Raw genomic sequence first — 22,410 nt, forward strand, 5'->3', positions numbered from 1 at the left:
TCTGCAGCCCAGCTCAACCTCCGGTCCTTAGGCCAACCGCCCAGGACACCTTCACTCTCTGACAGGAGGATTGACAGCCGTCCGCCTCCTTCTGGGACTCTGCTTACCGCCAAAGACGCTCTGTCACATGCTCCCGCCAGGTTTATACCCAATCCCAGGGTGCATTACAGCGAATTCCGCCCACTGGGACAGCTATAAACCCTGGTGCGCTATTGGCCAGGTTTCCTCCACCGTCCAACAAGAGCCCCCAGTTTATACAGTGGGGAGACTCCCCAGACTCAGACTCAACAGACCACACCTTGGAACACATGACAGCCTAACTAACTGATCAGGCCCCCCTGATAAGCAGACAGGGCCACACATATACTTTTCCTAGCACCTACCTAGGAGAGTGCTACATTACTATAGGTGAAGTCACAGTAGGCGAACTATGAGGGGCCAGGGTCCCAAATTTGGCACAGATATAGGAGAGGTCTATCTCTGGGGGCCTCTAGTATCCCTGTACCAAGTTTGGTGCCCATAACCCCCGTGATTCAGGTACCACAGGGCCCTAAATTTATGGTAGATTGGCCCGCTATGATAATCCATGGCTCGGTCACGGGTGGGAATTTGAGGGCCCACAGCTCGGGCCCCGAAAGAGTCCACGCTCCCACAGCATGAGGCCCTGTACATGTTTGGGGCCCCTCAAAATTCCCTACTGCGCCATATATTAACATAGGCTATACCAAACTAGCCAAAATGTAGGGCCCCGCGGTAGGTAGCGGAACGATTTTGCCCAGGGGCACCAAACTTGGTACAGGGTTACTAGAGGACCCCCAGGGGCCACAAAATTTTTTTGGGGCCAATGCTTAAATTTTCATGGGGACCTGCATGGGGGTGGAATTTGCCCAACCACCACAGGACACAGGAACTGCAGAGCCCTGCTCTGCAAATAATGTTAAATAGCTAAGAGTTCAGAGATCCCTGCAGTACTCACCAATCCCCACTCCACAGTAGTGCCCGAGGGCCACACTCCCAAGGGGCCCCCTAAAAAGCTGACCATAAAACTTCAGGCTAGCAACCTCAAAATTGTAGAGGTGCTAAAGGAAGATCTTCCCTACCTCTGTGCCAAATTCAGGCCCCTGGACTCATTCGGCACCGATCTGTGGCCCCTCAAATTTCTGATCGCGGCTGCACCATAGATTAACATAGCAGGCCAGGCTAGCCTAAATGTAGGGCCCTGTGGTAGCTGAACCACGGTGCCCAGGGGCACCAATTTTGGCTAATGGATACTATATGATCCCCAGAGGCCACATACATTTGTTTGGTGCCAATGCTTAATTTTTACAGGGACCTGCATTGCGGTAGACTTTAGCTCACCACTGCAGAATAGTCAAGGATTCCTGCAGTATCCAGCACTCCCTGCTGTGCCGTACGGCCCAGGCGCCACATACTCTCAAGGGGCCCTAGAAAACGTTGACCAGGAAATTTTGGGCTAACAAACCCCAAGATGTTTGGGGTGGTAAAGGAAAGACCTCCCTACCTCTGTGCCAAATATGCCCCCCCTCCCGGACTCATTTGGGGTTCAAGCTGTAGCCCCTCAAATCTCCAGACTAAGACCCTGCTATAGATTAACAAAGCAGGCCAAGCTACTATAAATGTAGGGCCCAAACCACGGGGGTTCAGGGCACCAACCATACTTGCAAACTTATACTAGAGGACCTCCAGTAGCCACACAAAGTTTTTGGGGGCAATGCCTAATTTTCACAGGGACTGATATGGTGATCGAGTTTGGCCAAATACTGCGGACAATAGGTAATGCAAAGCCCCACTTCACGGGTACGATCGGATAGCTAAGACTATGGGGATTAATTACTTGCCGACCGAGGCATAGCCCAATGATGGCTACAGCACGGTCAGCCTATTCTGGGAGGGCGTATAAAGACGTCCTCCCAGAATCGCGATTCCCGCGGATTTTGTTAAAGGGCCAACGACAGCGGCCCTTTAACACGTGATCGCGCTATCCAATGACGGAGCGATCATTTGTCAACAGACCGCTGCATGTCCGGTTCAGCTCTCTCCTCGCACGCTGTACACACCGATCGGCACCACCCCTGCCTCATTCATGCCTCATCTGTGCAACATCAGTGTGTCCCCGCCGTCATTCGGCCCGTGTCCCTCGCCGTCACTCGGCCCGTGTCCCCATCAGAGTGCTCCTTTATATCCAGTGTGTCCCTGTCAGAGTCCTCCTTTACATCAGTGTCAACGTCAGAGTGCCCCCTTACATCCAGTGTGTCCCCGTCAGAGTGCCCCCTTACATCCAGTGTGTCCCCGTCAGAGTGCCCCTTTACATCCGTGTCTCCGTCAGTGTGCCCCTTTACATCCGTGTCTCCGTCAGTGTGCCCCTTTACATCCGTGTCTCCGTCAGAGTGCCCCTTTACATCCGTGTCTCCGTCAGAGTGCCCCTTTACATCCGTGTCTCCGTCAGAGTGCCCCTTTACATCCGTGTCTCCGTCAGAGTGCCCCTTTACATCCGTGTCCCCGTCAGAGTCCTCCTTTACATCAGTGTCCCCGTCAGAGTGCCCCTTTATTTTTGAGGTCAGAGTTCCCCTTTGTGCGTCCACTCAGAGTTCCCCTTTGTGCGTCCACTCAGAGTTCCCCTTTGTGCGTCCACTCAGAGTTCCCCTTTGTGCGTCCACTCAGAGTTCCCCTTTGTGCGTCCACTCAGAGTTCCCCTTTGTGCGTCCACTCAGAGTTCCCCTTTGTGCGTCCACTCAGAGTTCCCCTTTGTGCGTCCACTCAGAGTTCCCCTTTGTGCGTCCACTCAGAGTTCCCCTTTGTGCGTCCACTCAGAGTTCCCCTTTGTGCGTCCACTCAGAGTTCCCCTTTGTGCGTCCACTCAGAGTTCCCCTTTAGGTGTCCACTCAGAGTTCCCCTTTATTATTCCAGTCAGAGTTCCCCTTTAATATTTATATATTCCATCCATGTCCCCATGAGAGTTCTCCTTTACATCAGTGTCCCCGTGCGGTGAGAGTGCCCCTTTAATGTGCCCCGAGCTGTGTGACTGTTCTGTAATCAGATAATATTCCGCCATTTGTCACTATGAATCTCACATAAGAAAAAGGCGTTCCATCCCGCGCATGTGCAGAGAGCGAGGCAGAGAGCGTGGCAGAATTTGACATTAGATTCTGTCCCCTCCGCTCTCTGTCTATCGCTGGATAATGCATCCGACAAACCGCCCCGCCTCCTCTCAGTGAGCACTATGGGATGTAATGCTTTCAGTCACTGAGAGGAGGCGGGGCGGAGCGCGGACTGAATGCAATACATCGCTGAGAACTGGAAATAACACAAGATTTCGTCACTAGGCGAATTGCGAGGGCTGCTGGGATACATGTCCCAGGAGCCCTAGCAAATCGCAGAGTGACGTAATCGCCGAAAGCAGCAGGACCCGGAAGTGCAGATGAATAAAGAAGATAAATGGTATTTCCTTAAAAAAATAAATAAAATGGTTTACATTGGCAAAATCATATAAAGGGGATTACGTACATCTCAAATTGTTAAAATGGGTGGAACTCCACTTTAAGTAAATCCAGCTGCATTCTATTACCGGTAATTTATAAGGGATACTATTAATACGGACCGCTCAGAAGACTACAAATGCAAGTTTTTCCAAAAACCATTCCGGTTTTGGCATGAATGTGTGACATTCTTCCTGATAAAAACGCATTCCAGGGTATTACCCAAGCTTCCTGCAACCATTATAATGGTGCAGGAAGTGGTCAGCAGCAGCATGCGCCACATTAACAGAGCAGATAGCCCTCTTTCAGGTCCATCTGCGCCAAAAGAGTGAACAATTAGCGCAGCAGATTCCCGCCAGGTGCGACCTCGTCATTGGGGATGTGAGCGGTCAACAGAGCGCTCACATGCCTCTTTACCCATGCAGTGATTACAGCATGAGCAGAGATTGCAGTGTTAACACCCTCCTTCCTCCACTTTGAGCTAAGTTTGTGGGGGAGTGGGGATAACAAAGACATTGAAGATTGCAGCTCAAGCTCTCGTATTCTCTGTGCTGTAGCTATCATAGCCAGAACAGAGAACCGATTGCTCCTTGCACCCCTTTTGTTAAAATAGGAGCAGCATCTGCTCCATGTTCAATGTGAAACAAAATCATGACTTACCCGGAATTTCTTCTGCAACATCTTGGGGTCTAATGTGCGGAATAGCTGTATCAAAGCTCTAGCGGACATGCAGACATCTAGAAGGAAAAAAAAAAAAAAAAAAAGTTTTGCACCTTATAAAGAATGGTTAAAATGCAATGATCCTTTATCTCAGGACAATGCACACTAGAACAATAGGTGAGCATGGATCCAAATCATTTTACATGGGAAGGCCAAAGAAAATTGAACTTTTCTGCTCAAATGTTTCTAGCCAGGAATGCAAGAGTAACAAAATGTAAAACCATGAAAATACAACTATCAAACAGTTGCAATATGTGGTAAGATATCTAAATATCTTCAAAATTCCTGATCTAAAAAGTCCGAGATGACCTTCTAGAGCTTGACGTTATTGTTTATTCTGCAATACCTAAATATAGGTATACAAGTAAGGCTGCATTCACACTTGAGCGTAGCGTTTTTGCGCGTTTACAGCAATTTTACAGCGATTTTCAGGCGTTTTTGGAGGCAGGCATTGACATCTATCAAAAACGCTGGTAATCAGCCCAAAAAGAAGCTCATGTACTTTTTTCAGCTACAGGCGTTTTGCTTCAGTCGTTAAAACGCTCAGATGTGAACAGGGGCCATTTAAATGAATGGGGTTTTACTTGTTGGGCATTTTGGAACGTTTTTTTTTTTTTAGCGTTTTTGGAGCTGAAAAATGCTCAAAAACGCCCAGGTGTGAATGGAGCCTTAGTCTCTCAAATTAAAAGTCAATTGGCTTTACAATATTTTTGTTTTTCATCCTATCAGTTGTATGTTTAAATGGAGACTCACTTTTATCCTTGTGCGTTTTGTATTGTGCAAGATCCTGTAAGAGTTCTTCTGTCATTGCCAACGGACATCGAGAAGTTAATTCCTTGATTGCATTTAGTCTGCAAAATCACATAAACAAAACGATGAATAAACACCAATAGAGGAAGGCAGGCCTACGCAGAACAATATAATTTACATTGCTTTTAAAATCCTAATAGCAGCATTAAAATTGCATAGCAAAACTGCAGTTTTGTTACAGAACCCAATTGACTGGATTTCAGAAATATAAGAGATAAAAGACTATGTAGCATCCAAACATTTTTTTAAATGGATAGAGTAGGGACTGGGAAAATCACCTTTGTTGCTTGTCATAGTGGAGAGAATTCCCTTCATTTTCTGCTCCAGAGACACAAGAGAACGAGAAGACATCTCTCCTAAGTCTCCCCTTTTAGACTATATCTGGTCTCTGAAGAAACTGGCGTTGATTGGCTGGTGAAACGTGTCAGAATCTGCGTCATTCTCATGCAACTTCCGGGGATACCCAGGTGTTCAAGTCAGACGTTATTGGAGGTCGCAAGCCTGTATGTCATAGGCAGGTGACGGATTGCTGCATGCCTCTCTGAAGACCGGCTTGCGATAGCGGGAGAGGCGGAAGATACCTTCCAACACGGACGCTCGCCGGACAAAGGGATCATTGTGGAGTAGTCTTTCACAAGTGAATGGGACCTCTGCTAAAGGGAGCAGGTATATTTGCATTCTGATTTTCCGGAAGTGTTCTATTGACTCGGTTACCTTTCCCTCTCTCACTGGAGGTTAACTCAGACAGTATCATTGCATGGGTCCCCACTACCCTGCAATTCAGGCAGGCAGCTATTAAACCTCAATTAATCCAGCATTTATTTCTTGTGCGATTGGGACTCTGGAACACCACACTGCTGCTGCTCTTGTGTTTTCTCTTCGCAGGTCCCGGCTATACAGACTTTATTCACTGTCTCAGGTTGAGCTAGCATCTGTTTTAACAATTAAACTACATGAAGAGTTATTGATACTATGTGATTCATGCCGGCCACTATTATTTCAGGGATAGTCTGTTTCTGTGTAGTATTCCCCAGTTTCTTGATTTTATTAGACAGCGTTGTCTTATTTTAATGATGTGTGTCAGTCTGGTTTTTGAATTGGTGTTTATATTCAATAAATGTATTAATAAAGTTTACCTTGATTATACCCAGGTGTCCCATGTTGACCTTTGGAGATAATTTTCTTTTTCTCCCCCCCTTTTTCTGATGATCATTCAAAACAATGTGGTTTCCAATGTCATGGGATTCTCTGGGACTCAAGTCGGATTAGAAATTGCACTAATGTAAACCACTGCAAAGTACATGCATAGACGTGAATGGGCCCTGAGAGGCTATTCACAGGCAGAGAAAACTATTTGCCTAAAATTCCCGCTCTCCTGGCCCTGAATCCAAAATAAGATACCCTACCTCTTTACACCTTTACGACCAGCCGCCGTAGATGTACTGCACCAGTCTGGCTCGTACAGGCAAAGCGCCATACATGTACATCGCTCGCCTGGGAGGAGCTAGGGGGCGACCGCCGGCCGCCCGCGATCTCCCGCTGCTGACAGAGAAGGACAGACGGACGGCTGATGTAAACACAGCCGTCTGTACTTCTCCCTGAAGTGATCACAGATGTCATGTGATACTGCTATATAGGATCACATGTTTCTGTGATGACTTCCCAAGCCACACACCCCCCCACAGTTAGAATCACGCCCCTAGGGTCACATTTAACCCCTTCATCACCAATAAGGTTAACCCCTTCCCTGCCAGTGTCATTTTTACAGTAACAGTGAATATTTTTTGCACCGATTACTGTAGTAATGTCACTAATACCCCCAAAAGTGTCAAAAATGTCAGTTGGGGGTCCGATCTGTCCGCCACAATGTCGCAGTCCCGCAAAAAAAAAAAAAAAGAAATCGCAGATCGCCGCCATTACAAGTAAAAAAAAAATAAATAAAAATGACATAAATCTTTCCCGTAGTTAGTAAACGCAATAACTTTCGCGCAAACCAATCAAAATACGCTTATTGCAATTTTTACCAAAAATATGTAGCCTAAAACATTTGGCCTAAAATGTTAAAAAATTTTGATTTTAAAATTTTTTTTGAGAATTTCACATAAAAGAATGTGAAAAAATGTTTTTTTCTTTTTTTTTTTCAAAATTGTCACTATTTTTTTGTTTATAGCGCAAAAAATGAAAATTGCACAGGTGATCAAATACCACCAAAAGAAAGCTCTATTTTTGGGAAAAAAAAGGACATAAATTTAGTTTTGGTACAGCGTTGCATGACCGCGCAATTGTCCGTTAAAATCACCTAGTGCTGAATCGCAAAATAGGGCCTGGTCATTGAGCAGCCAAATCCTCCGGTCTGAAAGTGGTTAAACAACAAACTAAACTAAAGCTTTTATTTGCTTCTTATCACAAAGATCTGCTATGATCCCCAACATTTGAAAACAAATTTTACTTGGGCAAGACAAAAAAAAATATCACATAAAATTAAGAAAAAAAAAAAAAGAAAGGGGAATATAATCCAACAAAAAAACAAGAAATACAAAGTCAAGGCTACATGCTGTACTTACCCAACAGTCATCACTTCTCCCGAGTTCCTGTCCGTAACAAAGTTATTGGCGACGGTCATCAACACCGACTGAGCAATCTGGAAGTGTTAAAAGTCCAGTAGTAAGTTAGCCATAGAATTACATTGTCAATTCGGTCTAGTTTTCTGGATAATTACCATGGCAAAACAACAAATAAGAACTGAATAGCATTGAGATTATATGTAGATAATAGGATATTTTAAGTGCACTGATTTAACATAATACATATATAGAACTACTGTATATTTTGTCCACATTGTAAAATGTTACACAAATAGGTCAATAGAGATTATTTTCAGAGTATAAATTACATATTTTAGGTGTCTACATTTATATTTATACTGCAACATAAAAAGAAAAAGCTAATCATTTAGAACCAACCACCTGATTGTAGGGGATACATATACAATGTGGATTTCCTCTGAAAATAATCTGCATTCATATATTGGGGCAACAGGCACAATATTAGAGGCATGTCACCCAACAAGTATTGGGGACAATATCAGCTTACCTCAGGAGGAACCAAGTGATGAGTAGATTGTGCAGCAAACAATAGAATCTTGGTTACCTCTGAATGAGATGAAATTGGGGATTAGTCAAAAATACATCCTAAACCCATCAGCACTGAATTCAAAAACTACCTATAAATTGTAATAATGAACATAAAAAGGCTAAGTTGACTGTTAAAATAATAAATGTACATGTTTTTGCAGGTAAAAATTTGCATTTATTATTTATTGATTTTGCTTTTTACACAGGAGCCTGCAAAACACTGCACTTTGCAATAGGGGATTGTGGGTGCAATTTCAGGCTTCTGCAGACACTTCTGACAGCTCTCTGCCTGTACCTCTTTATGGGCTGTCATTTACTCACCTGCAGGAAGTATCAATAGACTTCAAGTGCACTGATCAGCACTTTTGCAGTCCATTGAGAACGAAAAGTCCGCCTACCTCTGTGGAAGATGGGACTTGTAGTTTATTCATTGACAGATTGCTGTGAATGAATGACGTGGCTATGCAGGCAGAGCTCTGCATAGCTGTGCTTATTTTAAAATGTGACAGTGACTGAGGGGAACAGGAACCCCCCCTTCCTGCGGGGTGGGGATTTCCTGTCCCCCGCAGTCGCTGTCAGGGAGGGAGGGGAGCTGGCGCATAACATATTTCTAAAAAGGTAAACCTATGCATTAATAAAACGATACCATATAATTACACCAACAGTGAAAGGCATTTTGTAGGGTGAGCCAACATTTCTGAAGATGGCACCAATAAATTTACCAGCAACAAATCAGGTATTAGGCACCAATTAAGGCCTAGGCAACACCACTTAATTCAATTTTAGCCAAATAGAAAAACTAGCATACCAGTACGTTTTTACTCATTCTAAAAAAAAATAAAACGTAGTTGTCTCTTAATTTGTCTAGACAAACTAATGTAAAAATGATAAGAGATTGAACCCACAAGCAAAAGACATGGTGGGTGGTCTCTCTGTTGCTTCCAATGAGAATTTAAGTGGAAGAGACCAGAAATAAGAATTTAAAGGATAGTCCTTTACAATAAATCTACCACTGAATAAGGACTTGCTGATTTAGAAGCAAGCTTAATAGATAAAACATGTGAGCTTCTGAATCCTTCAGCATCCTGCTGTGCTTTAATTGTATGATAAAAATGGCTTTAATAATTTAAATGGTTTTAAAAAAAGGTACAAGGTTTTTTTTTTTTTTTTACCTCAACACTCTATATTAAAGGTAAAAAACCTTCTTCACGCATCTCCCCCCCAGCCCTCCCCTTTTACTTACCTAACCCCTATCTCAACCCAGAGATGTGTACAAGAGCAGCGTCTCTCTCTCCTGGACAGAGGCAGCAGCGGGAGACATTGGCTCCTGCTACCATCAATCACAGCCAGTGTGGAGAGTCTGGGGTGGGGCCGAGCCACCCTGTGTCTGTCAATTGACACACAGAGCCAGCTCAGGAGCAAGCACGCACGAGTGCCCCCATAGCAAACGGCTTGCTATGGGGGCACTCTGCAGAGGGGAGGACCCAGAAGAGGAGGAAAGGGGCGACTTTGTGCAAAACCATTGCATAGATCAGGTAAATATAACATGTTTCTTATTTTAAACTAAAAATGCCTTTAGAATCACTTCAAGATCACTTCTGCTGTTCAGTGGAAATTCAAAAACTCAACCTTGGATAGCAGTTACCTGATATTATTTCTAACATTTCTCAAAGTGTATAGATCTGGGTTTCTCAACCCCGGTTCCGGGGAACCCTAGGGTTACTCCTGAGGTTTCAAGGGGGCTCCTTGAGCAATGGGCAATTTCTGCCTTGCAGAGAAGTTTCCAATGACACCATTGTTCCTTTTAGCTCTCTGTAAGGGGGTAATTCTTCCCAATGATAACAAGAGTAAGGAGCATTCTTCCCACTGACTGTCACACTAATGTGTCATGAGCTGTAGATTTTACATTTTTAGCAGACCAGAAATTCATTTCAAGGGTTCCTCTGTGTTGAAAAGGTTGAGAAAGGCTGCTATAGATCGATGATGAGCAAACCTTGTGTTTCATTTCTCTATTTTTACTCAAAATCTTAGAAATGTGGGCTTCATTACCCTTGAGCACATTTGCTGGCTGCAATGCTTGGATGCACAAGTACTTTTTCTATATTGGAACAGCACAATATTTCACCATTGATTACATTGTATTTGGTACATTTCAAAAAATGTATTCAACATGAAATCCAAATATAAGAAAACTACATGTGGCATAAACAAAACACCCGGCAGCAATCCAGCAACACAGTTACTTTTTAAAAAAAAAAAAAATACATATGTAAGAATATTCAACATGGTTCCCATTTTTAAAGCACACAGTCCCCAGTGTACAGTACATTCTGTTGGTATTCAGAGGCTTTTTTAGATTCAGCTAGACTAAAAAAACACCCTGTCTGTCCCTGTCAAAGTAAAAAGGAAAAAAAACTTACCTCTTTGGTGTGGCTGTATAAATCTTTGTAAAAAAGGATAGAAGTTGAAAAGAAATAGCTGTTTTAAAGAAAAAAAAAAAAAAAAGATGATGTGTTAAGAAGAAAATGTGGGCCTCAAAACATCATTTTAAACTGATGACAAATGTAAAACGTTGAAAACACCAGAAAATCGAATATCAGAATGAGCAAGATAGAGCTGCAGTAGTAAAACCCACCTACAGATCATAGGCTTGAACATACAATACATTGTCAAAAGGATTGGGACACCTGCCTTTACACACACGAACTTTAACCACTTCAGTTCCAGAAGGTTTTACCCCCCTTAATGACCAGGCCATTTTTTGTGATTCGGCACTGCGTTACTTTAATTGCGCGGTCGTGCGTTGCTGTACCCAAATACAATTGATGTCCTTTTTTCCCACAAATAGATTTCTTTTGGTGGTATTTGATCACCTCTGCGGTTTTTAGATTTTGCGCTATAAACAAAAAAAAAAAAGAAGAGCGACCATTTTGAAAAAACAAAACAAAAAAAAAAAAAAAAAAAATATTTTTTACTTTCTGCTATAAACCATTCCCAATAAAAAAAGAATTTAAAAAATCCATTTTTTTTTCATCAGTTTAGGCCAATTTGTATTCCGCTACATATTTTTGGTAAAAAAAAATCCCAAAAAGCATATTTTAAATTGGTTTGCGCAAAAGTTATAGTGTTCACAAACTATGAGATAGATTTATGGACTTTTTTTTTTGTTTTAATTAGTAATGGCGGCAATCAGCAATTTTTAGAGGGACTGCGACATTGGGGCGGACAAATTGGACCCCTGACAATTTTGACACTTTTTGGGGACCAGTGACATTACTACAGTAATCAGTGCGAAATAATATGCACTGTTACTGTATAAATGACACTTAGCTGAAACACACGATCTCTCTGTGCCTGTCTGACAGAACAGCCGCCTACTTTGTTTACAGTCAGTCTAGTCGAAGATTGCGGGAAGTCGGCGGCGATCGAGCCCGCTCCTCCCGAGGTCTGGCTCCCGATGTGTCTAATCAAACCACGTGCACATAATCACGTAAATCTATGTCATGTGCGGCCGAGCCGCCCTGCCGCAGTAAATCTGCGTGGGGCCATCGGTAAGTGGTTAATTTGATTCTGATATGTGTAATATCATTAAAAACCATGTGCATGTAAAGGCAGGCGTCCCAATACTTTATAATATAGTGTAGGTCTGTTAGCAAACATGTGTTTGAAGAAAATTTAATTTTATTAATGGTCCTATCCACTTTTTAAACATGACAGGCAGTAATAAACATTTAGGCTCCATTCACACCTGGGCGTTTTCAGCTCCAAAAACGCTCAAAAGAAACGCTTCCAAAACGCCCAACAAGTAAAACCCCATTCATTTAAATGGCCCCTGTTCACATCTGAGCGTTTTGCAAAATGCCTGTAGCTGAAAAAAGTACATGAGCTTCTTTTTGGGCTGATTACCAGCGTTTTTGATAGATGTCAATGAAAAACGCCTGAAAAAATTGCGGTAAAAATCGCGGTAAAAAACGCTACGCTCAAGTGTGAATGCAGCCTTAGGCAACTTGAATATCATTATTTTGATACAGTTACAGAAATAAACAATTTAAAAACTAACTAGAATCCAATGTTCTATTACCCTGTACAATAAATACGACTAGCTGCCAAGGTCACTGAAGTTCATACATAAATCACTAATTATGATTATACAAATATCAAAATCAAATTTACCACTTGCCGACCGCCCCATGCAGATTTTCTGCGGCAGGGCGGCTCAGCTGCGCATAATCGCGTAGGTGTGATTATATGCACGTGGTCTCGGCGGCGCGCGAGCTCCCCTGGAGCCGCGCTCTCGCTGGGATTAGACACAGCTGGAACCCGACTGTGGGAGGAGCGGCGGCGATCGCCCACCGGCCTCCCGCGATCGTCAGAGAAACTGACAGAAGATCCGCCTGCTTATGTAAACAAAGCAGGCGGGTCCTTCTGTCACACAGACAGAGAGAGATCATGAGTTTCAGCTAAGCTGAAACCCTGATCTCTCTGTGCCTGTCACAGAGCCCTTCCCCCCCACAGTCAGTAAGCATTATTAGGCATACATTTAACCCTTTGATCACCCCCAGTGTTAACCCCTTCCCTGCCAGTGTCATTTATACAGTAGCAGTGCATATTATTTAGCACTGATTACTGTAGTAAGGTCACTGGTCCCCAAAAAGTGCCAAAAATGTCAGTTAGGGTCCAATTTGTCCGCCGCAATGTTGCAGTCCCACTAAAAATCGCTGATTGCCACCATTACTAAAAAAAAAAAAAAAAAAAAAAAAAAAAAAAAAAAAAAAATAAAATAAAAAAGTCCATAAATCTATCCCCTAGTTTGTAAACTCTATAACTTTTGCGCAAACCAATTAAAATACTTTTTTTGGGATTTTTTTTTTAACCAGAAATATGTAGCAGAATACAAATTGGCCTAAACTGATAAAAAATATTTTTAAAATTTTTAAATGGGAATGTTTTATAGCAGAAAGTAAAAAATATTGTGTTTTTTTCCCCAACTGTCGCTCTTTTTTTGTTTATAGCGCAATATCTAAAAGCCGCAGAGGTGATCAAATACCACCAAAAGAAAGCTCTATTTGTGGGAAAAGAGAGACACCAATTGTATTTGGGTACATCGCCGCAGGACCACGTAATTTTTCGTTAAAATAACGCAGAGCTGAATCGCAAAAAATGGCCTGGTCATTAAGGGGGTAAAACCCTCTGGAGCTGAAGTGGTTAATAAAGAAAACAATAAGTTAAAACTAGTCTAGCCACTTCCCGCCCGCCCTATAGGCAATTGATGGCGGGAATGTGGTTGTATTATCCTGACCGGACGTCATATGACGGCGGCAGGATAATACAGCTCTGGGCGCCCCCCGGGGGCGCGCAGAGTGGCGATCGGTGATGCGAGGTGTCAGCCTGACACCCTGCATCTCCGATCTCGGTAAAGAGACTACTGACGTAGCTCTTTACCATGTGATCAGCCGTGTTCAATCACGGCTGGTCACATCGTAAACAGGAACAGCCGTTGATCGGCTTTCCTTAGTTCGTGCCTGACAGGCACGAGTAAAGGAGCGCCGATCGGCGGTTCCCCTGACAGGGGGGGGGGGGGGGGTCGGCACTGGTAATCAGATCATTGATTACCAGTGCAGATTCTTGGGGGGGTGGGGGGGGAGAAGCCACTAGAACCACCAGGGATGCCCACTATGACCCCAGGGATGCCCACTATGACCCCAGGGATGCCCACTATGGCCACCAGGGATGGCAATTAGGGCTCAGGGAGCCCCCCATTGCCCTCCCCATCAGTGCTGCCCGCCAGTGCCCTCCCTATCAGTGCTGCCCACAAGTGCCCATCATTGCCATCCTTTAGTGTCGCCCACCAGTGCCCATTATTGCCCACTAGTGCCGCCCGTCAGTGCCGATCAGTGCCGCCCATCAGTGCCCACCAGTGCCACCTATCAGTGCCCACCAATGCTGCATATCTGTGCTACCTATCAGTGCCACATATCAGTGCAGCATATCAGTGCCACCCATCAGTGCCACCCCATCAGTGCCACCCCATCACTGCCTCATCAGTGCAGTCTCATCAGTGCAGTCTCATCAGTGCAGGAAAAAACATTTATTTACAAAATTGTATAACAAACAAAAAACTTTTTTTTTTTTTCAAACTTTTCGGTCTTTTTTTATTTGTTTAGCAAAGAGGAAAAAACCCACAGGTGATTAAATACCACCAAAAGAAAGCTCTATTTGTGGGGGGAAAATTACATAAATTTGGTGTAGGTACAGTGTTGCATGACCGCGCAATTGTCATTCAAAATGCAACAGCGCTAAAAGGGGAAAATTGGCCTGGGCAGGAAGGGAGGGAAGTGCCCTGTATTGAAGTGGCTAGAGGTCCGTCAGCAGCTTTTCTGAAGCATGTATAAGCTTTGGTTTTTTATCACCAAATCAGCAAGGCATATCCAATGTATGGTGGAGGTAAGGTGGAGAAAAATGACAAGTCCAAAATTCTATTCTATGCAGAGGGCCTTGACATGTGTCTGAGTGGCTTAGCTTTACATCAGGGAGAAACAGAGAACCTATGTATAAAGTGCTCAGAAAGTGTTATTTTTATAGATTTTACTAAAAGGTATTTCCAGGCACCGAAAAGATACCCATACTTTGAAAGAAGAGTTAGTTTGTACACACTGATGGCCCTGATAGGGTTTACTTTAATAGCTAAAATTACTTTAATAGCAGTGCATCTTGCCAAAATTAGTCATATTTTAATATTATATTTTACCTCATGAATCCCAACAAGTCTGGAAATTACGTCCATTAGCATCATCTTAACTTCAAATCTTTCTTTTGAGTTTTCCAACTCTTTCAGCAGTTTCTCTGCAAACTCTAAAAGAAAATTCAAGAATATATATATGTAATGCACATGCTGCTGTATAAGCATTAGGCAAGCCAGAGATGAATCGATTTCCTTTCCTTTTACCACAGGTGGAAGGAAAGAATCTGCTTGATTCCCCCATCACACAGTCCGTGTTGGTGCGGGGGGGGGGGGGGGAATGCTTCCCTCATCGCTACTGTACTCTGTTGGTGGAGTAGAAGGGGGGGCACGGGGGGCCTTCCAGGCTAGCAGAATACATTGATCACTGCTAGCGGCTGTAGCTACTGACAGTAATTGCATGTAAGAAAATCCAACAAGCTGGTTGTACCGAAGTCGATCAATGGATTAACTTGGAAACAATCAGCCTGCCAATACACGTATCAAAATTCAGCCAGTTCCTGCTGAATCATTCGAATTTTAGGCCGTATATGGCCAGCTTTAGGATATCAAACTACATCAATGGTGTGAACAGAAGGTAAAAAAATCACAGTTTTTGCATGCCAAACATAAGCTGTATTAATAAAGATGAATTTTTTTTATCAGCATGCAGTTGCATGCTTGCCAACATGAAATGAATATATTTTACAAGACATTTTACTTAAATTTAACCTAGTACCTTCTTAACTACATGACATTTTATTTTCAAACCAAAGTTTTTTTTTAAAAAATGCCATAACTGGTTTTAGATACATCTACCAAGATACGCAGTTCTATTCACCAATTTAGTTTTATTTTCACCCATGCAAAGTTGGGTTTGTGAATCTATTATCCCTTTAAGCGTCAATAAACACTAATATACAGTTGTGCTCATAAGTTTACATACCCTGGCAGAATGCATGATTTTTTTGGCCATTTTAAAAAGAATATGAATGATAACACAAAAACTTTTCTTTCTTTCACTCATGGTTAGTATTTGGCTGAAGCCATTTATTATCAATCAACTGTGTTTAATCTTTTTAAATCATAATGACAACAGAAAGTACCCAAATGACCCTGATCAAAAGTTTACATACCCCAGTTCATAATACCGTGTATAGCCCCCTTTAACATCAATGACAGCTTGAAGTCTTTTGCGGTATTTGTGGATGAAGCTTTTCAGATGGTAAAGCTGCCCATTCTTCCTGGCAAAAACCCTCCAGTTCCTGTAAATTATTGTGCTGTCTTGCATTAACTGCACGTTTTGAGATCTCCCCAGAGTGGCTGAATGATATTGTGGTCAGGAGACTGAGATGGCCATTCTGGAACCTTCACTTTATTCTGCTGTAGCCAATGACAGGTTGACTTGGCCTTGTGTTTAGGATCATTGTCATGTTGGAATGTCCAAGTACGTCCCATGCGCAGCTTCTGGGCTGATGAATGCAAATTTTCCTCCAGTATTTTCTGATAACATACTGCATTCATCTTGCCATCAATTCTGGCCAATTTTCCTGTGCCTTTGTAGCTCACACATCCCCAAAACATCAGCGATTCACCTCTATGTCGCAGTAGGAATGGTGTACCTTTCCTCATAGGCCTTGTTGACTCCTCTCCAAATGTAGCGTTTATGGTTGTGGACAAAAAGCTCAATTTGGTCTCATCACTGCAAATGACTTTGAAGCAGAAGGTTTGAGGCTTGTCCCTGTGCTGTTTGGCGTATTGTAAGCCCATCTTTCAAGTGTCTCCTTATTGTGCATCTTAAAACAGCCACACCACATGTTTTCAGAGTACTGTATTTCACCTGAAGTTATTTGTGGGTTTTTCTTTGCATCCCGAAAAATTTTCCTGGCAGTTGTACTGAAACCTCAGTTGGTCTACCTGTCCGTGGTTTGGTTTCAACAGAACCCTCATTTTCCACTTCTTGATTAGAGTTTGAACACTGCTGATTGGCATTCTCAATTCCTTGGATATCTTTTTATATCCCTTTCCGGTTTTATACAGTTCAACTACCTTTTCCAGCAAATCCTTTGACAATCCTGTTGCTCTCCCCATGACTCAGAATACAGAAACGTCAGTGCAGCACTGGATGGAAGGTGCCAGGGTCTGTCAGGAGCCCAGAAACTCATTGACCTTTTATACACACACTAATTACAAGCAAACAGATCACAGGTGGGGATGGTTACCTTTTTAGTTTCAATGGTTTTTATTAAAAAATTTTCAAAGAACAAAAAAATGGTAGCAAACATATCATACAAAAGGCACACGAGTTCCAATAGTCTTCCAACATACCCTGTAAGAAGGGAAAACACTAAAAAGGCAATTACAGTGTATCATTGTGAAAAGCACAAAGTACTTGTGCCCTAAGGCCGTAATAAGGTAAGCAGTTCCAGTACAACATACAGAAGCAAACTACAATAAGAACAATGAGCAAAGTGCATAATTCAGCTAATAGGAAGAAGAGATAGAAGAGAACAAAGCACTATTGCAATAGCTTAGGCAAACTGTAAATGACAAACTGTACAGCCTCCTGTGATAGTCCATCGCCAGAGTTCGAAAAAGTTTGCGCACTGATGTGCGACCATTAGGAGTACCTTATATAGACAGTTACCAAGAGATCAAATAAAAGAGAAAGGAGGAAAGAAAAGTAGTAGAGAAAGAAAGAATAGGAAGAGAGAGAGAATGAAGTGGACCCAACCCCGCGCCCTCCCCCACGTCCCCAGGACCCAGGCCAGGCGGTCTGAGACCCCTCTAATTTCGCCAGTAAGATAGCAGAGCCATGGTTCATGGTTTATGCCGAAAACTGCTCAAATGGCAGGACAGGAGACCTCCAAGACCGTGCAATTGTGAATTTTGCCACCATAAATATAAAGGTTATTCGCCTTCTACAAGCCTTCCTGGCCATATCCACCTTCCGGCCCAACAAGGCCTGCTGTGGGGATTTGGTCAGGTTAATTTGCGTAAGGGTGTAAATGAAATTATACACTCCAATCCAAAAGTGTTGAACCTTGGGACATTGCCACCAGACATGGAACATAGTTCCTTGATGACCACAGCCACGAAAACACAGGGGAGATGCCCCAGGCACAAAATTCGCTATTCTTACCGGTACCATGTACCAACACAGTAGTACTTTATAATTAGCTTCAATAATAGAAGTGTTGAATAAAGATCTGGAGGCCTCCTGAGCAATATTGTGCCAGTCCGCCAATTCAATGGTTTCCTGGATATCCGCTTCCCATTGCTCCATATAAGTCAGTTTCGTAGGTGAATCCAACAGCATATTTTATTGTACAGATATATAGCCATGCAGCTTGTCATACCTCCAACACAGAAATTCCATAGGAATCATTGTAGTCATGTCAGAGAGGTGAGACAAAGTGCGCAGATAATGTTCGATTTGAGTAAACCAAAAGTATTCAGACGTGAGCAAGGCATATTTATCAATTAACTGTTGTCTTGTGAGGATTCCCCTATGATCACAGAAGTCAGCTATACGTATAAGTCCTTTATTTGTCCACCACTGGAATGATCTGGGGGGAGAGACGGAACCCGCTGTTGGTAAGCACAGGGGCCAAGGGGGTATGAGGTGATTTAAAGCCATGTGATTTAGACAGTCTATCCCAAATGGCCAGGGAGTGGGACAGGGCCGGACTTAGAATAGGGGGACACGCTTTAGGCGACAACCACAAGATATGCGAGATCCCCTTATCAAGGACAGAGCTAGCTTCCAGCCGCATCCAAGCAGTAGGGGAACGAAGTGTGTGAAACTTCACCAATTGGGCTAATTGTGCTGCATAACACACTTCATTAGGTCCAGTACCCCCAGGCCGACTCTATTCCTAGGAGTGTACAGCGTTTGTCTATTCACCCTAGGTCTCTTGTTTCCCCAGATAAAGGACATAATACGACCCTGAAACCGTTGTATGTCGATTCTTCGTAGATCGATAGGTAATGTACGGAAGTACAGCACTCTCGGGAGAACATTCATCTTAACGGAGTGTAGTCTTACCAAACCACGAGGGGGGGATGTATCAACCTGTCCATGTCGGCTAGTAAATCGGCAAAAAGAGGAGGGTAATTTTTGGCGTACAATGTGTGTAGGGTTGGCGTTAAATAAATGCCTAAGTAGGGTAATGCTTCAGGGTGCCAATTAAAGTGGTATGACTGCTGTAGTGCCGATACCGCCTTTTCCTCAAGGGAAAGGTACATAGCTTGCAATTTCGCTTGATTGGTCTGCAAACCCGATATGCGTGAGAATTTTTCTAGTAGCGCAAATAAATTAGGAAGAGTTGTGATCGGCGAGGTGACTATGGCCAAGATATCGTCCGCAAACAGGACACACTTGTGCTCTGTGCCCCCACAGACCACCCTTCGAATGTCAGCCGACACCCGGATTTTAAGCGCCAGTGGTTCGTTCCAGTGCTAGTATGAAAAGGAGAGGGGATAAGGGGCAACCTTGGCGGGTGCCCCTACAAATGGGGATGGTTACCTTTAATAGCCATTCAAACCCCTTTGTGTCAACTTGTGTGCATGTTATCAGGCCAAAAATCACTAGGGTATGTAAACTTTTGACCAGGGTCATTTGGGTAGTTTCTGTTGTCATTATGATTAAAAAAAGAGTAAAGACAGTCCATTGATAATAAATGGCTTCAGCCAAACACTAACCATGAGTGAGAGAAAAGTTTGTGTTATTCATATTCTTGGAAAAACGGCAAAGAAATCAAATTCTGCCAGGGTATGTAAACTTATGAGCACAACTGTACATCCTATACAATGTACCAAGCTAGGCGTTAAACTGCCTATAGATCTTGGCAAGTCAGCAAGTTGCCATATTCTTTTTACACATTAGGTCTCAGGAGGAATGTCTTTTGCATAAAGTGACATCCGAGTCAGAATACTAAGTTGATTTTGGATGACAGTAAGAAAATGGGACAAGTTTTCAATTACATCTTTTCGATGACTTTGAAAGCTAAAAAAAGATGGCCGGTGTTCTCAGCCTCTACAAACCAACTTGAAAAATACAAAAAGTACATACATCAGAAACTGCTTTTCACTTTGTATACCAGAAGATTTATTGTACAAAAAATACCTGATGAAAACCATGGTACGGTACCATAAAATATTCACCACACCTATTCCCAAAATGCAACCTATAAAATAGCCATATAAAAGCACATTTACCCTTCAGTGGACACTGTATACCTGTGCAAGGCACACATCCACGCAGTGCTATTACTTCCATATAGATGTTGCACTTTACCAGAACATTGGTGTGGAGAAACGATTTTATTACTGCGTCCTATGAGGAACGACACTGGCAGATGCCTGCAGAACAAGACTGCTCGGAATGTTTTAAACAGTCTATGACATATTGATTTATATGGAAGATCTTCGCTCATCTCTGTGCCTTTGGCAGTTTGTGCACACTGGTCTAAGAATATCATTTTTCACGTGAGCAAGGAGGGTATGTCAGAAGATAGATACATAGGGATAGGTACTAGTACAGTATGCCTGCTGTATCCAATTATTAATACAATTCATACTGTATGGTTACATGCTGTATGCTTCTGTGATGGCCACAAGATACATATCCAAGGCACCATTTGACACAGTGTTATGCTTTTCAGAGTTGTGGATAATACCCTCACAGCCTTTTGAAGAACAGATCTTTATTTCTGGACTACCTGTTTACCTCTACCTAAGTGGATTATAAGCCCTATATAGTGCTAATTTATTATGTCTATGCCATTTTGGGGCCATATTATAATAAACTGTCGCATTCATTATTTCTATTTTTTTTTTATAATGGTAAAACTTTGTATATAAGTGGGAACCAGAGACCCCAAACATCACAGGACCCAGTGGTCAACATATTAGTGTGTATAGGATAACATATTTTTTATTTTTTAATGACAGTATGTTATGAAAAAATGACAAGACTGTAAAATGTAAATTGCATCAGCTAAAAAGCCATTGCTTGAAAAAAAAAAAAAAAGTCAATAAGCATTCCTAAATACTGGTCACCAAGGGTTAATGGTTAATACTTAGTTGCTGACTTAGCATGTCAAAATAATAAAACTGCATAAGCCTATACCTATATTAAACTAAGAATTGTCACACAATATCATTACCTTGAGGGTCATGTATCAAATGGATAGCAGAGAAGTTGTACACCTCAGGTCTTTTCTTCTTTTTATGTTTCTTAAAAAAAAAAAGAAAGAAGATTATATTGATTTATAGGAAATTTAGAATTTACAGCTTAGTACAAAAATCACCTTTTTATGTGTCTTATTGTAATCTGGCTATCGGGAACACAAGCTGAACTTCACATATATGACAAGAGCATAAAAAAAAAAAAAAAGGGGGGTATTATTGGTCAAGCTTTACATCCTAGTGCAAGTATTCCTTTACAAAATAGACCAACACGTGACACAACAGGCCTTTAAGAGGCTCCACCTCTTATATTAGAATGGGAATACAGAAGGAGTGAATATATACTACTTTCCAAGAGCTTTTATCTCTCTTGTAAGATAGTATTCCTAAGAGATTCTACAGATATATTAGAAGAGGAAAAACAAGTCAAAATCCAGCAAATACCAATATCGGAGCTACATTTCTTCCCATTAGGTGTACTGCCACAGTTTAATCAATGAGTAATTTCCTAAGTCTTTAAGACTGTTAAAGTGGTTGTAATAGTCATTTTCTCTTTTAAAAACCAAACATGTTTATACTTACCTGCTGTGTGCAATGGAATTACACAGAGCGGCCCGGAACCTCCTCTTAGGTCCCCCGCTGGCGCTTCTCCTCTATGTCCAGTGCCCCCATGGGAAGCTGCTTGAGACAGACAGTGGGACTCGGCCCCACCCTCGGCTCCCTCGTCACTGGCTTGGATTGACAGCAGTGGGAGTCAATATCTCCCCGTGCCCCAGCAAAGCCAGTGAGTCCTGAAAGTGAGGGGAGAGAAGAGCTGCAGACATTCACAGAGCTGGATCGAATGAGTGCCAGAGATTGCCTTAGTAAGTGGGAACATGACCTATGTACTACCGTTACAGACCAGCAAAGAGAAAGAATTATGACCCATAGGGCTTCCATCTCATGTAAAACCCATTAGATGGGAATTTTAGCTAGGTGGTACAGGGTCTCCAAGACCCTACATAAATTCTATTGGAGATGCCGAGATGAAGGCGGCTCCATGCTCCACATTTTCTGGTCCTGCGTAGGTCTTAAACACTTGTGGTCGCAAGTTAAACACTGGATCTTGAAATGGACATTAAAATCCCAGAGGACACTGCTTCTTTTTGGCTTCACCTAACCCTCATGTCACAGAAGCATTACAACCGTTCCCTACAGATACATTGACTTGATGCTGCGAAGACATGCATTCCATTATGGAACCAAAACTATAGCTCCTCCCATCACAAAGATTAAATATTAAGCTGTTGGAATAACTCATGGCTTTGGAGAATCACAAGGAAGATAGTTTCCTTAAAAC

General features: G+C 42.6%; 1 protein-coding gene across 1 annotated transcript in view; it reads right to left on the minus strand.

Annotated features, from left to right (window-relative positions):
• Nucleotides 1–22,410, minus strand: part of SDAD1 (SDA1 domain containing 1) — a 62,786-nt gene that overhangs the window by 25,255 nt on the left and 15,121 nt on the right. The window contains exons 10-16 of the mRNA XM_082272119.1: nucleotides 21,050–21,119; nucleotides 14,910–15,013; nucleotides 10,582–10,639; nucleotides 8,121–8,179; nucleotides 7,592–7,668; nucleotides 4,971–5,068; nucleotides 4,158–4,234 (exon numbers count right to left, since the gene is read on the minus strand). Of these exons, the coding sequence (XP_082128245.1) occupies nucleotides 4,158–4,234; nucleotides 4,971–5,068; nucleotides 7,592–7,668; nucleotides 8,121–8,179; nucleotides 10,582–10,639; nucleotides 14,910–15,013; nucleotides 21,050–21,119 (543 nt within the window). The remainder of the gene's footprint in view (nucleotides 1–4,157; nucleotides 4,235–4,970; nucleotides 5,069–7,591; nucleotides 7,669–8,120; nucleotides 8,180–10,581; nucleotides 10,640–14,909; nucleotides 15,014–21,049; nucleotides 21,120–22,410) is intronic.

This window comes from Pelophylax lessonae (genome assembly GCF_965119305.1).
Source record: "Pelophylax lessonae genome assembly, chromosome: 1".
Classification (NCBI taxonomy): Eukaryota; Metazoa; Chordata; class Amphibia; order Anura; family Ranidae; genus Pelophylax; species Pelophylax lessonae.